The sequence below is a fragment of the Camelina sativa genome, chromosome 6 (genome assembly GCF_000633955.1).
Source record: "Camelina sativa cultivar DH55 chromosome 6, Cs, whole genome shotgun sequence".
NCBI lineage: Eukaryota > Viridiplantae > Streptophyta > Magnoliopsida > Brassicales > Brassicaceae > Camelina > Camelina sativa.
This window is the reverse complement of record NC_025690.1, coordinates 1,726,341-1,743,827: the sequence shown is the minus strand read 5'-3', so window position 1 is coordinate 1,743,827 and position 17,487 is coordinate 1,726,341. Positions and strand designations below refer to the sequence as shown.

The following is a 17,487-nucleotide window of genomic DNA, read 5'->3' as shown; positions in this document are numbered from 1 at the left end:
AAAGCCTCATCGTACCGACGATCCCCCAGCCGTCCAATCGCCAGAAGCTGATCCCGAACTTGCCGGTCAATCCATCCAACCAAATATATAGCAGAATGTGGCGGATCACCATGTCTTCTGCCATTTCGTTCGCGCCAAATAGTATACACCACCACTTGAAAGACGTACCTGAGGAGGAAACCTTCAACGCGGGGAAGAGTGGAGAGTGATAGGTGAGCCATGACAGCAGACCAATCCGTAGAAAACTGAGCCTTAAACAGCCCCTTGGCGAGAGCCGACCACACCCCAGAGACAAAAGAACAAGAAAAAAACAGGTGAGCTCGCGTTTCTAACATGGAGTTGCAGAAGACACAAGTTCCTGCAGCAGTCCCACTCCACATAACCATTCGATCCCCTGTCGGAAGACGATCTTGGACAGCTAACCATACACAGAAAGAGAATTTTGGTGTGCCATGCGTAAACCAAACCCCCTTATGCCATGAGACCGTATTAGTCGTAGTTCGGATATGATTCCAAGTATCCTTAGTTGAGAATGACGTCTTAAACACATCACTCCGACCTCGCCATAGAACTCGATCATATGATTCCCGACGCAGGTCCCTTAGAGAAACCAGAGCCTGCTCCACCACATTTAGTTGGTCACCTCTATGGCGACGCCGGTGTCGACGTAATACCCACGCTTCAGCCAAGGAAAGCTGCTTACTTATCCCCAAAGCAATAACCCCACGATCCCCAAACACATCCATGAGTCTACCCAAATCCGCCCACCAATCATACCAAAAGGAGGTGCTTTGTCCATTCCCTACCTCAATCTTACAAAAGTTTTTCGCTATACCCCGATATTTGAGAAGCTTCTTCCAAATCCAAGAACCCACACTAGTATTCTCCTGCATCGACCAAAAGGATGCCCCCTTTAAAAAATTTGCCTTGACCCACTTAACCCATAGAGAGTCACCGTTAGACACCACTCGCCAAATCAACTTCAAACAGCTCACAATGTTTGCTTCATGAAGCGACCGGAGACCAAGCCCACCTTCAACTTTAGGCCTACACACTACTTCCCACGAGACCTTTGCTTTGTTGGGATTCATATCTGGACCCGACCAGAGAAAAGCCGCACACATGGAATCAATCTCCTTTAAACATCCCTTTGGTAAGCAAAACGCACCTAGCCAAAAATTACACACACTCCAAAGGACCGACGATATCAGATTGAAACGGCCTGCAAATGATAAATGGCGTGCTGTCCACGAACCAATACGCTGGCAAATTTGTTCAAGCAGAGGAGAATAATCAACGGTGGTAAGCTGCTTTGTGACCAGTGGCAGCCCCAAATAACGAACCGGCAATTGTCCCACAGTAAACGGGTACCGAGTAGCCCGATCAACGGTAACTCCCGCCAAATAAAGCGTGGATTTCTCCATACTAATCTTCAGCCCTGAAATCTTAGCAAACTCCTCAAACACACCAACAATACCTTTGATAGACCGCATCTTACCATCAGTAAGCACCATGAGATCATCCGCAAGCTCAAATGAGTTAACCCCAAACGCTTACAGCGAGGATGATAACCAAACAACCGCTCCCCCGCCGCCTTATCCAACTTTTTAGAGAGAACATCCATACAGATGACAAAGAGGTAAGGTGATAAAGAACAACCCTGTCGAAGGCCTCTACAGCTCCGAAAAAAACCCGCAAGTTCCCCATTGACCTGAACTGAAAATGAGGCTGTAGTAACACAATGCATCAACCAATGGATGAATAACTGCGGAAACTGCATAGCTGATAGAGTCTTGGAGAGAAAGGACCACTGCACTAAATCAAAAGCTTTGGAAACATCAATCTTAATAGCGCACCTGCTAGAGACCGAGCCCTTGTGGTAGTCCTTAACCAATTCAGTGGCTAATAACACATTCTCGATTAACAACCTATCCGTAACAAAAGCCGATTGATTGCTTGCGATAAACTTTGGGAGCACGCGCTTCAATCTGTTTGCTAAGATTTTCGATATCACCTTGTAAAGCACGTTACAGCACGAGATAGGACGATAATCCTTCATTTGTCTAGCTTCCAACAACTTAGGAATCAACGCTAAAATGGTGGTGTTGATGCCCTTGGGCAAAAAACCTGTAGCAAAAAACGACTGGACCGCCAACACAAACTCCCTTCCAATGATCGACCAGGTAGCTTTATAAAACTCCACCGTATATCCGTCCGGTCCAGGAGATTTATCACACGGCATCGAAAAAAGGACCGTCTTTACCTCATCACCCGTCACATCCCGGGTAAGAGCTTGCTGATCCACGTTTGAACAACGAAAAGGCAGCAAACGCTCTAAATCATCAACAGTGGCCCCTTGAAAATCCCACGGAACGAACTGCAAAAATTCTCGAAAATGCCTTTCAGCCTCAAGTTTGATATCAGCCTCCGCCACAACTACCCGACCATCAAGACACTGAATCTCCCTAATACTGTTTCTGGCTTCCCTGACCTTAGCCGCTCGATGAAAGGTTTTATTGTTTCTATCCCCCACCTGTAACCAATGTAACTTCGACTTCTGCTTGAGATATTTCTCCTCCAAACCTGCCAGAAAATCTCATTTTTTATAAGCCTCTTTTTCCTCCTCCATGGCCTGAGACGAGGGGTGCAATGCAGTGGCTTGTTGCTTCTGACAAAGTGTGGTAAACGCCTCCTTTGTTTTCCGAATCAGATCCCCCATTCTTCTCTTTGCCATGCTCCTTAACTTTGCCATGCTATTTATATATATCTTTCTCTCCTTCTTTTGGACAATGAACACCGACACTATACACTTTACATTTTTTTTAGGGTTTGTTAGCATTTTAGTACATTTTTAAAACTTAATTATCAAAAACATACCTACACTATTTATAATAGAAAAAGAGGGTGTTGTAAAATAGAGAGTAGTAGAGATAGAATTATGAGTGGGACCTAGTGGATGGAAGAACATTACTAAAACGTCCTAGTCAAGGTTTGATTCTATTTTTATTTTTTTAAAATTCTTTTTTCTTCTTTATTATATGCTCCCAACAATGTAAAACAAAAATGCTAGCTAATTAAAATTTTAAAGATGGATAATAATTTATGTTCTTTTTATTTGTAATTTGATATGCATTTTGTTTGATGATTTTATTTGATAATGTTAAATATTTTTAACAAATTTTGTATCTTGTACACATTATTAAGAGTACAAATTTCTGTACACATTAATAAGTGTACATATGTAATTTGTTTAATTTTTTGGTTTCTAGATATTTGTACAGTTGTTTGTACTACAATGGTTTTGTAAAAATTATATCTGTATACTTAATAATATATACCGACATCTGTACACTTAATAAAATGTTGAGACAAATGTACACTTAATAAGGTGTATAGGCATGTGTACACTTAAAAATGTGTATGGATACAAAATATATATAATATATTTAAAAATTATTAAATAAAATTTATATCAAATTGTAAAGAAAAAAATATAGATTCTTTTGTATTTAAAAAGTTTTCTAAAAAAAAATTACATGAACACTTATTTGAAAAATCAAGAAATAGAGAGAAATAGAGATACAATTGCATAAATGTAATTTAGAAGATTGCTGAATGGCAAAAAAGGCTGAGAAAATAGACAAATAGTGATAAATGTGGTTTTTCTAATTATAGATAGTGAATGTATTTTTTTTTTCTAATTATGCTTGAAAAATGTATCATTTTGTCAAATATCTTTTTCTTTTATCGTCCTGTAATAACTTTTTCTAATTCTTTCTTTATGATGAATTATTATCACTTGAAAAGATGAAAAAAAGAGACGTGTAAAGTTGAGTTTCACACGCGCAAACTTAACAAGTAATTGACAAAGGTACGATAAGTAGATAGATTCCACTTTTTAGTACTTAGCGTTAAAAAGTGTAATTAAACTATAAGTAGTATTTGACAAAAGAATGTGGTAATAAATAAATATTGTACATGTAAAACATGTTAGAACATCATTAGTGGGGTTGTTAGAAATATTGTTCATGCAATTGCTTTCATTAAAAAAATAATAAAGAGAAGAGAGAAGAAAAAACCAGGAGGAATGTTGCTTGGTGGAGAACCGAAATAAACGTTTCTCAAAGTAAAATGACATATATCATTTATTCACTGGTAGACATATTGATAAATAATTAAAGAAAGAATATGTATAATAGATTTTCTTTTTTTTAGTTTTCTGAGCAACATCTTGTACTCCACTAAAGATGGTCTTACAGTTTTTAAATAGTTACTGTTAAATCCTTTTTATACAATGAAAACATATACCATATGAATATCTTTCAAACTTGATAAATTATTTTTTGTAAACATCAAAAACTTGAATTGAGTTCACTATATATATATATATATATATATTACAAAACCAAATTACGCAAATGTTTTTTTATAAAAAAAACTAAACGTTTCTTTTCTGTCAACTTGATTCGTTAACTGATCCATATTTCTGATTTTTTGTTCTATTATAAAAAAACATTCACATATTAATTTTGTCTTCTTATGATTTGATATTATAAATATAAGATTTCACCAATGTTAGATTGACTAGTGGTTAATTCAAGTAAGTAAATAACGTAGACACTTAGAACACAAGTGTAAATAATATTTTCAATATCAAAAACTGGTTCTTATTCTGAAGACATATAGGCCTGGAACTAATTTATTGCGAAGCAAGTAAAATAACTATAAGGTTTCATGTCACATGTTTCGAAATCAAAGTTGATGGCTATGTTCACGTTGAATTTAAACTAAAAGTCGCCGGAGAACCAGACTTGTCAACAAGTGACCCATGAGAAATATATATAGTAAATCATTTGAAGAGTTGCGATTTAGCATGTATAACCATTAATGTGATATTTGATTTAGCAATTAGCATCCACATTATGTACTCTGCAAAGACACTGACGTACTATTCAATATTAACATATTTTTTTTGTTAGTTTTCAATATAATTATTTTCTTGGATTATATATTTATATATTATCCATTTTTGGGATTTAGCGGACAATTTAATGCTAGAGGAGAAAGTGTATCATGCACACCGCAAATCAAGAACTAGATATTTACGTCAACCGATTTCAGAAAATTTCGTAAGAGCAGTTGCTATAGATCACAAAACCCCGCACCTGAGTCATGGCTCGACACGACTCACGAGAGTCTTTTAATCCATCCCCGAAATTGTTTTCTAGAAGCATCCAATATTGTTATCTCCCATCAACATATTGAAGCCTAACACAAAATTTTTTTGGGAAAGTAAGGCAAAAGCAAGCGACGATGAAAACAAAACACGTCTAAGTCCACCAAAATAGAAAAGAGGCCTTAACTAGTGGTGAGAGAAAGAGTGCATACAAAAATGTAAAGAGAACGGACTAAACTAAAAGAAAAAGAGAACTCAATTTAATACACAAATTTATTGAGTGATAGCTAGAGTCCAACGTACACATGCAAAAAGATATAGGAAAACAACAAAGATGAAGAAAACAAAAAAGGTAGAGGAAGAAGCGCAATGACTGGGGATATAGAAACTATGAGAAATGTATCTAATTTTATTATACCCGACTTATATCAAAATTTAGTTAAAATCATGTTAAAATTATATTGATCGTTTGATTAATAATTAAGCAATGTTTCTATCTTTTTTTTTGTCTTTCTAATATTTGTTTGGAGACTGGAGTTTTCATACGTTGACTAACATTCTATATTCAGTGGCTAAGTAAAGATCTTTTGAATTTAACGAAGTGGATAGTCTTTGTCAGATCGGAATCTTTGTGGAATATTTAAAAGTTAAAACCATATTTTTCCTATGGTAAACGAAATAAGAATCATGTATTGACTGATGACTTTTGAGTCCAAATAGTTTGACTCACGTTTGCAACTTCGATATCAAATAGTATAAGAGAGAATATGTAAAGGCTATAAGACCAGAGTAATTACTATATTAAGAAAATTAAGATAACTTTCCGTTTAATACATGATTCTTATAAAGATCCCAACTTTGAGATATTCGAGACTATCTTTGTCCAAGTAATATATTTGACCAAAACATTAAAAAATAATAATGATATTATAAAGATACAGAGATTAAACTAAACTAATCACAGGATCATATACGATTAGTTTCTTAATTAGAGAAAAATCAAGTGGGGACTGTACATTTATTATTATTTTAATATCTACTAATGATTTAGATGTAGATGGTACTGGTAAGACAATAGACAAATTACGTAAGCTATACAGTTCCGATATACAATTGGTGTAGAAAAAATCGGACCAAATGCAGACGATTTAGTAATATTTTAAGGGATAATTGTTACATAACATATTTATATACATTATTTTAGTTTGTTGAACTATCATTTTCTTAATCATATGTTTTTTTTTTGGTAATGTTCTTAATCATATGTTTTTCCTTGGTATTTATTTTTGGTTACAAACGATCGGTAGTGTTAGAAAGAATTTGAATTTTTATATTTCCATAATTCCATATTTTTGGAAACTTGCAAAATTGTTGATATTTGTTTTAAAAAAAATATCATATTTGAAATTGATTAAAGTAAACAACATTTTACATATGGGATCGTTTATGGTAACATAGGATTTTGAATATAACAGAACTAATTTTACAGGTGAGAGTTTAATTTCGACCCAAAAAAAAAAAGATGAGAGCTCAAGTTTTGACCCAAAAAAAAAAAAAAGAGAGTTTCAGTATACTAGTTAATGGGTTTTCGACTTGAATCACAGTTGAAGTACACCTTCTTGTTTCTAAATCAAATATAAAAGCGCAACAGCATAATCCAGAATCGAATAATTTTCTTTTCTCATCGTATTAGCAACTTAGCAAGTTGTGTATGTGTTTAGGGATATGTTTTCTATTTTTTTCAATGATTACAATTTACAACTATGATATAATTGGTCTTTGCACAAAAAAATGATATAATTGGTTATACCAAATAAAATACTTCAATATTCATAATATTTTTAAAAACTTTTAAAAAGTAATAAATTCAAAGTGTAACAAACTCAAAGTATAACCCATTCGAGTAAAATATTTTAGTAATTCAAATCTAAACGTAATAAGAGAATAAGAGTGTAGAACATTCAATCTTCATTTTCTAAATCTTCACCATCAATATTCTTCAAGAAGTTTATCTTGTAACTCAGAAAAATCAAGTTCTCCTTCTGGTTCTTCTTCTACAATCAAAACTCAGTTTTATCTATTGACTAATAATCAACAGGATCATATTAGCTTTTGTTCTTCTTTCTGCATATAAAAATAAAAAATTATATATTACTAAAGATAAATAGTAAAAAATATATATCAAAAACTTTTAAGACTATAACTACTTAACATGTATTGTAAACGTAAGTTATAATGAACATAAACAAGATCGTTGAGTCTTTGATGCTCTAGCCTATTTCTCTTTTTGGTGTGAATGCATTCGAAGACGGTCTAATTTTGCTCACACCCAAATGAAGAAGCTGTTTGACTAAGGATATTTATTGCAAGCTTTTGCAAATCAGGAATATCACAACCAAATAGTTTCCACCATTTATCTACAAGTACAATAAAAAGATATATATTTAATAGCAAAAACATATTATACTAGCATAAATATAACAACAATATTTACCGGATCGAGTAGTTTTTTTGCAAGAAAGTGCCATTTCTCTAGAGAAATTAAGTTCTCGATCCCTATAGCAGCGAATGGTAGATACCAACATTGTTTCACTTAAACCACCATTCTGCTTTTGAATCAAATTTAGCATTACTCTTGTAATCTAAGGTTTCTCACAAAAGTTTTTTTTCGTCATACAAAAAAGCTGGATTCAGAAAATAAGCTGCTGCATAAATATCACGACGCAACACTTATCCCACCTATTATCAATGATCCTCTTATAAGACTCGGTGAAGATTTTTATTCTTCTTGAATATATTTTTGATGCCTGATCGTGCCCTATGCATCCCTTCATATACATATATAAGGCAAAGATGGGTTTCTCATCAGCATCACAAATACGCAACAAACGAATCAAAGGATTCATAATCTGCACAATCATAAAGCGCTCTTTCCAAAATTCTTCATCAAAGATAAGCTGTTTCACAAGTTTTGCTTTCTCAGATCTTGATATCTTTCTGAACTCCTTATCAACAACCATACTATGCAAATAATCCTTATGGGCAAGTAAAATTTGTAAAGCTACACAATTTGTAGCAAACTGAGTTTCCCCAGGACGAATTATCTCTCTCCAACCCGGTCTGTTTCTCAACCAGTTCAATATATGCTTATGATTATACACGCACACAATAATCTTTGATGCATAACTGGTTAATTTCTCCACCTGAGATAGTTTTCCCATATCTTCCAATATCAAGTTAATACAATGGACTGCACATGGTGACCATTATATGCTAGGATATCTTTCTACAAGCCTACCACCAACAGCTTTGTACTTAGGTGCACTATCAGTCACCATATGGACCACATTTTGGGGGCAAACAAGTTACACAAATTCTCTGCATTTGTATATATTTTTGAAGCATCAACTGATTTAATAAGAGTTATTCCTTTAGTAGAGTAGACCAAAAAATTGATTAATGGCCTTTGCCTAGTATCTTTCCATCCATCACCCATCAAAGTACAACCAGTATCAGCCCATGTACTCCTTAAAGAGTTCATAATTGAAACTTGCATCTAACATCAAACGTAGTAAACCAACACGTAAAACATGATAAGAAGGCCCAATATAACCATGACCAATGCTTGCAATTTTGCTAATCATTGGCTGATATAACGGGGAATTCACTGCATTCATGGGCATACAAACATCAAAGAAAAATAATGCAACTGCCATATCAATATCATGAATCTTTTCCTTACTTTGCAAACATGATTTTATGGTTGGTTGCGCCTGATCTTCTTAACCCCTTTTAAATTATGAGTTTATATCATTACTGACCTTTCTTTTCTGACTTGGAGGAGCACAAACTTGAGTAGAACCTTCCCCATCATCTAAATCATAAAATTGTTTATTCACTCCACTTTTCTCTTTTGCTTTATCCTCATTTTCTTTCAGAGATTTTCTCATTGTGTCTTGAACTTCTGGACTTGCATCCGTTTGTATTTCCTTTCAGTCCTGTCAAGTGTTGTTTCATTCTGTTGATCCCACCTCCATGATTTTTCTTACCATATAAATCATAAGAATAGATGTTCCATTTGAATATAGAGAATTCAAACTAGAGTTTAGAAGGAAAAAAAACCCTACTGAATTACGGCTATAAATTTATTCTTCTTTTAAGAAACCCTACTATAATGCTAATAAGAAAACTAGAAAAGGTAATTAATAAAAAGTTGAACCCAGTTTTAGTCGGTCTGTTCACTGGTTTTAGGGTTTTTGGTAGGTTGATATGGATTTTTTACCGATTTCATTTTCTTTGGGGTTTGATATTAACCCAAACCAGATATGCTACCGGTTTACGAGTTAACGTGGTTCGACAGCTGGTCCGGTCCGGTTTTGAAAACATTGGAAATTATCAAGTGATTTATAAAGAGTAGAGCATCTCCACTCATTGTCAATTGGTTTTGAGTTAGAAGCCCACAATAAAATCTGAATTTATTGTGGTATCATAATCACCCGATTATTGGGCCACCACGTGTATGTTGTTTCCACATATGCCCACACTTTAGATGGTCATGCCTGAACGCGAGGGGGATGTTAGTGTAATATATCACACATCGGAAGTTGGAAAAATTATGAAGTGATATATAAATGGTTAGAGTTTCTGCACTAATTATCAATTTGTTTTGAGTTATAAGTCCATAACTAGGTTAGGACCCACTGTACACCGCAAGACAAATTATTTATAACTAAAACATTTAAATTATAAGTTGTATTTATAAGTTTAAACCATATAATACTGAAATATAATTTATTTTTACATAATGTTTATTAATCAATTTAATTAGATATTTATATTCTTGGATATCGATAGTGTTAACAAAATAATGAAATGATGTTTTACTTGTTTAACACCAAATTAATGATATTTTAAATTTATATAAATATCAACAAAACCCGTCTCGCTATATAACTCTGTCCCGAGATATTTTAATCGCACTATATAATCTTAATTTTTAATATTTAAGTTTTGTATTGTAAATATTAGATTGAGTTGATATGTTATTTATTAAGATTGTTACAAATCCTATGTTATTCAATCATGGATTTTAAAAAGTCTATTAAAATTTACTGTTATTGAACTGATGATTAAAAAATTTACTTTAAAATACACTGTTATTGAACTGATGATTTAAAAATCTACTTTAAAATCCATTGTTATTCAATACAGTTTTGTGGATTTGGATTTTAATGATTTTTAGAATTCTGGAGGATTTGAGAGGATTCGTTTAGTTAAAAATACAGAAATCCAAATCTCATGGTTTTAGATGAGATTTGAAAGAATTTTATAGAAAATCATATCAACTTCCCTAAAATTTATCAAAATTCTAAATTTCCTAAATCCCATCAAATTCTCATAAATCATGGTTTGAATACACCCCCTAAATATTTATAACTAGATTAGGACCCGCGGTACACCGCGGGGCAAATTATTTATAACTAAAACATTTAAATTATAAATTGTATTTGTTAGTTAAATATGTTATAATTATATAATAATTTTTAATTTTATGTTTTAAACCATATAATACTGCAATATACTTTATTTTTACATAATATTTATTAATTAATTAAATTAGATATGTTTATTCTTGGATATGTTAACAAAATAATGAAATGATGTTTTACTGTTTAACGAAAAATTAATGATATTTTAAATTTATATAAATATCAACAAAACTCGTCCCGCTATATAACTCCGTCCTGAGATATTTTAACACCCATTATATAATCTTAATTTTTAATATTTATTGTTTTGTATTATAAATATTAGATTGAGTTGATATGTTTTTTTATTAAGGTTGTAACCATTTACATTTTATAAGATTGTCGCTTCTTATAAAATTTTAATATTTATAATATTTCTAGTTTTGATTAAATATAAATATTTATAATATTTAAAATTTTAAAAGTTTAAAATATTTATAATATTTAATTTTTTAAAAAATTTAAAATAAAGAACCGGAATAAACCAAATAAAAGTTTTCCAAGCTTTCTGCTCAATTGTATTATGAATCATTTTGGTCTCTTTTATAGTATGACTCTGAACTATTGCCCAATTTTTTTAGGCGATGTGAGATATTATACCCGTATTTTTTATTCATCTATTAATTAATATATGTTTGTTTTAAAAAATTTGTGTTACATCATATGCAGGAAAAAATTACAATTTTTATCAACTAAATATATTATAGAGTAATTCAAAATAATTTAAATAGAAATAAAAATAAAAATGAAAGGGAATCATAGATTTATGTGTGAATGAAGTACAAATATTTCCTCAGTTTTTTAAATCTTACCTATAATTAACTTTGAAATTTTTGGTAACTAATATTAAAGTCAATGCATTAAATGTAAATACTTTACAAAAAGTATTTTTGAGCAAAAAGTGCTGCAAAAACTAGATTTTAACCCGCGGTACCCCGCAGACATATAATTTTTATTATAATTTATATTTTATATTGTATCTATTTGATAATATTGGATGTTTTGTAAATAGAATAATAACTAAATTTTCCAATTGTTGTGCGGCAAAATATTTATATTGTTTTTAACCCGCAACACACTTCATGACCATTCGTTTGTTATATTTATTTTTTTTGTTTAGTGTTTGATATTCTATTTTGATTTTTAATTATTATAAAAAAAAGAAGGGATCTAAATACATAATCAGTAAATTATACGCTATGATTAAGTCACATATTTCCTAATGATTTAATTAGTTTATACAATCTTAGTTAAATCAACTTAATTTTATGTCAAATATTCTATTATTAGTAGTATTAACACAAATTTAATAATATTTGATTAATTCCAACATGTCCTCTTTATAACTCATCTACTATATAACCACATTATATAGTATTTTAGACTTTTTTTAATTTTACATATTCATAATAATTAATTTTTTATTAAGTTTATATATGTTAATTATGATATTTAAATAAATGTCAATCGAAGTTTTTCTTACGTTAAGAATCAAAGCTCACAGGTTTTAGAAAACAAAATAGGAATCAAATTGTTGTTTTCTTTGTTTGCGAATGATTTAGATATTTTTAAAACACAACAGAATGTGTGGTTAAATGTATGATAGTTTCCATTTCCATATTGATTAATGTTATTTTTTAGTTGGAATGAAAAATGTAAAATATTTAGAAAACAAAATCTGGAGTAATTTTAGTTATGTAAATTTTTAGGGGTTAATGTTGTAAATAACTTTTTTAAATAAACAAAACTAAAAGGGTATAACACAAAATGTATTTCAAAAATGTTAATATAGATACTAGTATAGATAAATCCTGAATTTAATAAATATTATATATTGATTTCTTCCTAAATTTAAATTACAAAATATAATCATTTAATTACTTTAACTTGTTTTGGAAACTTTAATAAATTTTTGGCAACTTTTATTCCAGCATAGTAAATTTTCTTCATTATCAGTATCTAATATATTTTTTCTTCATATCTAATCATAACCATAAAATCCTGAACTCTACTTAATTACTGCTTTAAAATATCTCGGAAGCATATATACCGTATTAAGTTAATACCAAAATGGCAAAATCACATTCGATGCACAGATCTTAGAGCCACCTCCACCTCGTGATTAGACTCATCCCGAAACTTACACGCTCTTCCGCGAAATTAGTATAGTAAACAGAAAAGAACAAAAGTTCTAATGAATAGCAAAATAAATATATATATTTTTGTGTACAAATATATCAAAGAAAAAAGGAAAAAGGCTACTTACTCGAATTTTCTGTATATTGTAAAACTAGAATAATTCAGATTGGTATCTCAATATATTAACATTATAATCAGCTGGTGCCTGTGCGTGTTTTATTCGTTTCCATGTATCAAGGGTCCGTGGTCGGGTGTCCACACGCGCTTTGGTTGCCCAATCAGAAGTCTGAACACATTGGTTAATGTGTTTTCAATTAACAACTAAGCTTGAAAATAACCCCTTTATTTGTTTTGTTTAACCCATATTCTTAATACTATTTTATCCCCACAAAAATCAATAGAAATTGACCCCATTATTCTAATCCTTATATATATGTGACAGACCAGTCACTATATTTTCCACATCTAATATCAAATTTTCCTCTGTCTTCTTCTTCACTCTTCTTCTTCAGACACACCCACACACACATTAAAAAGAAAAACATTGACTTAAACAAAGATTAGATTTCAGACAAAGATTTTGTCTGAGACAAATGAAGTTCGGGAAAGAGTTCTCGTCTCAGATGGTGCCGGAATGGCAAGAAGCTTACATGGATTATGATTATCTCAAATCTCAGCTTAAAGAAATAATCAAATTCAAACGCAAAACCAATCCTCACGGAGCTGGTGGTCATCATCATCATCATCACCACCACGACGGGCTTCACCGGAAAATGACTCTTCACCGAGCATTCAGCGGTTTAATCTCTACATCACCACCGGAGAAAAAGAAACACCACCACGGCGGCGGACACGGCGGTAGTGGTGGTCAGATCGGACATTTCTCAGATTCCGACGACGATCTCGAGGAAGGGATTAAGCCGGTGACTGCGCCGATTATGGTTCGCTCGGCGAGTCACGGTTACCAGACGACGTTTTTGATGGCGACGGAGGAAGGAGGAGAGTACGAGACCGTGTTTTTCCGGCGACTAGATGATGAATTCAACAAAGTTGAGAAATTTTATAAAGATAAGGTTGAAGAAGTGATGAAAGAAGCTGTGATGCTTGAGAAGCAGATGGATGCTTTGATCGCGTTTAGGGTTAAAGTTGAGCATCCTGATGGTTGGCCTTGGGAGGTACGTACTGTTGAGATGACTCGTTTAGCTTCTGATGTTGCTAATTCTGCGGCTGCCGTCGCTGCTTCTACTCCCGCCGGTGCTAGATCCACCACGAGTAAGTATAATAAACCTTTCTCACTCACTATAAAATTGAAATTGATCTGTTTCTTTCTTTGGTTTTGTTACTCCGGTTTTATCGAACCGTAATTGACAAATTGACTGATTGATTAATCTCGGTTTTTGTCAAACCGAAACCGTTACTCTAGTTTTATTGGAGCGGCTCTCCGGTTTGATTATTAAGTCCGGTTTTTATCGAACCGTCAACCGTATTGAATGTAATTGATCTGTTTCTTTCTCTGATTTTGGCATTCTCAGAACACTGTCCGGTTTGAATAAACCGAGTAGCGAAATTTGAATTTAATTCTGGTTTGCGGTTGCAGTGAAGGTTGGAGCTCATCATCAAGCTCACATGAAGGCGATACAAGAAGGAGGATCGAGTAAAGCTGGTAAATCCTCTGACGAAGAAGATGATGAAAACGATGATGATGTAGAGAAAGAAGAAGAAGATAACGGCGTATCTGTCGTAGTAGCCGCCGACGATGACAGCTGTAAGCTGAAAACGGCGAGGCCACCACCGATCGAGGTTTTGGATCGTGTTAAGATGAACCATACGAAAGAAACGCCACGCTCCACCATCAAAAGCGTTCTCCAGGTCGCGAATTTGACGGAGCTTAAATTTAGCAGAGAGAATCTGAGGAGAGTCGAAGCGAAGCTTAGACGCGCCTTCGTCGAGTTCTATCAGAAGCTTCGGCTACTCAAAAGCTACAGGTGCGTTATACTCGTATGTATATGTTGTTGAATTGGATGATCAAATCTTAAAGAGTATTATGATTGATGGATTTTGAGATTCGAATTCGATGCAGCTTTTTGAATGAATTGGCGTTTTCGAAGATATTGAAGAAGTATGATAAGGTAAGATTTGGTTTTAAGACTTTGAGATTTTGAAATTTTTTTTTGTTTTTTGTTTTTGAAGTATGATTGAAAGGTGTTCGACGAAATTCCTCTGAAACAGATAACTTCAAGACATGCTTCAAAGTCTTACATGAAAATGATTGATAACTTTTACCTTGGCAGCTCTGATGAGGTATATAACTCTCACAAGGCCTTTTTGGATTCAGTTGGTTGATACTAACGTATGTATCTTACTCAAAGTGATCTTTCTCTTTTTTTTTTTTTTGTCACAGGTTACGAGACTCGTGGAGCGTGTTGAAGCTACGTTTATAAAGCATTTCGTGAATGCTAACAGGAGAAAAGGAATGAATATCTTGAGACCGAAAGCTAAAAGAGAAAGACATCGAATTACATTTTCCACAGGTGGGCTTTTCATTTATACATTTCTACATGAGATTTTGTTTGTCAATTTCTAATGTGGAATTTTTGGGTTTCAGGTTTCTTGGGTGGATGCCTGTTTTCTTTAGTTGTAGCTCTATTCGCGATCATACGAACCCGAAACATTTTGCAGGAAGAAGGCCAGAAACAGTACATGAACACTATGTTCCCTCTTTACAGGTAAAACTCTAATGTTTCTTCTCTTCTCATGACTATACATCGGAAATTCGTGGTGGAGCTTATAGTTTCGATTATTCTTACAGTTTGTTCGGGTTCATTGTTCTGCACATACTTATGTATGCTGGTAATATATACTACTGGAGGCGATACCGTGTGAATTACTCTTTCATATTTGGGTTTAAGCACGGAACTGAACTTGGTTATAGACAAGTTCTATTTGTGGGATTAAGCATTGGAGTCCTTGCGCTTCTTTGTATTCTTGCCAACCTTGACATGGAGGTTGACCCTGAAACCAAAGATTACCAAGCATTAACGGAGCTTCTTCCTCTTTTCCTGCTCATTGTAAGTCTATAAACCCAGAACCCGCTTTTATATGTGAAACTCAACTCTATTACAATAATATAACGGCATAATTTTGTGAACTAGGTTATGTTTGTAGTTCTAGTCTTACCATTCAACATCTTCTACCGCTCGAGTCGCTTCTTCTTCCTCACATGCCTCTTCCACTGCCTTGCTGCTCCTCTTTACAAGGTAGAACAGAAACTAAATTTTTCATTGATCATGAAAAAAGATATATTAATAAATGTATAACAACATATGTTAACTTTGACGTACCCTGCAGGTAACCTTACCTGATTTCTTGGTGGGCGATCAGTTAACAAGTCAGGTGCAAGCTCTTCGAAGCATCCAATTTTACATATGTCACTACGGTTGGGGAGACTACAAACATAGATTGAACACTTGCGCAGATTCAGGTGCCTACAATGCTTTCTTATTCATTGTTGCTGTCATCCCATACGGTGCTCGTCTCCTTCAGGTAAAAAAGTTTGTTCACTCGAAATCCAACCGTTCAAAACTCTCTTCATTTATAATTGTCTAAAAAAACCGCTATATGTTTGCAGTGCTTGAGGCGACTGTTTGAAGAGAAAAACCCAGAACAAGGATACAATGGCCTCAAGTACTTCTTGACTATAGTGGCCGTCTGCTTAAGGACAACTTACAGTGTCGTTGACGAGGATCATGAATTTGTCTGGAGAATATTAGCTGGGATCTTCTCAGCTATTGCTGCCATTTTCTGTACTTACTGGGACTTAGTCTATGACTGGGGTCTTCTGAATCGAACATCAAAAAACCCGTGGCTCCGGGATAAACTCCTTGTCCCTCAGAAGAAAGTATACTTTATCGCAATGGTGAGCACAAATTATAGAAAAACCTCATCATTTTGAATACTAGAGAAACTCTGAATATAACACTTCAATTTTTTCGCAGATCTTGAACATCTTGCTCAGATTTGCGTNTAATTTTGTGAACTAGGTTATGTTTGTAGTTCTAGTCTTACCATTCAACATCTTCTACCGCTCGAGTCGCTTCTTCTTCCTCACATGCCTCTTCCACTGCCTTGCTGCTCCTCTTTACAAGGTAGAACAGAAACTAAATTTTTCATTGATCATGAAAAAAGATATATTAATAAATGTATAACAACATATGTTAACTTTGACGTACCCTGCAGGTAACCTTACCTGATTTCTTGGTGGGCGATCAGTTAACAAGTCAGGTGCAAGCTCTTCGAAGCATCCAATTTTACATATGTCACTACGGTTGGGGGGACTACAAACATAGATTGAACACTTGCGCAGATTCAGGTGCCTACAATGCTTTCTTATTCATTGTTGCTGTCATCCCATACGGTGCTCGTCTCCTTCAGGTAAAAAAGTTTGTTCACTCGAAATCCAACCGTTCAAAACTCTCTTCATTTATAATTGTCTAAAAAAAACGCTATATGTTTGCAGTGCTTGAGGCGACTGTTTGAAGAGAAAAACCCAGAACAAGGATACAATGGCCTCAAGTACTTCTTGACTATAGTGGCCGTCTGCTTAAGGACAACTTACAGTGTCGTTGACGAGGATCATGAATTTGT

The 17,487-nt window shown here is 33.5% G+C and overlaps 1 protein-coding gene and 1 long non-coding RNA gene across 3 annotated transcripts in view; both read left to right on the top strand.

The window, feature by feature from the left end:
- The window catches only part of LOC104790090 (phosphate transporter PHO1 homolog 5-like), a 7,265-nt gene continuing 3,100 nt past the window's right edge, over window positions 13,323–17,487 (top strand). Inside the window, exons 1-10 of one of the 2 annotated variants that reach the window (XM_019246612.1) lie at window positions 13,323–14,115; window positions 14,441–14,828; window positions 14,924–14,972; window positions 15,073–15,144; window positions 15,245–15,374; window positions 15,449–15,569; window positions 15,653–15,911; window positions 15,996–16,100; window positions 16,192–16,386; window positions 16,472–16,600. In XM_019246612.1, coding sequence (XP_019102157.1) covers window positions 13,437–14,115; window positions 14,441–14,828; window positions 14,924–14,972; window positions 15,073–15,144; window positions 15,245–15,374; window positions 15,449–15,569; window positions 15,653–15,911; window positions 15,996–16,100; window positions 16,192–16,386; window positions 16,472–16,600 — 2,127 coding nt within the window. In that variant the 5' untranslated portion in view covers window positions 13,323–13,436. Of the gene's footprint in view, window positions 14,116–14,440; window positions 14,829–14,923; window positions 14,973–15,072; window positions 15,145–15,244; window positions 15,375–15,448; window positions 15,570–15,652; window positions 15,912–15,995; window positions 16,101–16,191; window positions 16,387–16,471; window positions 16,760–17,487 lie in introns of both variants that reach the window. The other variant, XM_010515789.2, reaches the window with a different exon arrangement.
- Window positions 16,890–17,382, top strand: LOC104790089. The gene is made up of 3 exons (XR_768624.2): window positions 16,890–16,988; window positions 17,080–17,274; window positions 17,360–17,382. It is a non-coding gene; the product is annotated as an uncharacterized LOC104790089 (long non-coding RNA).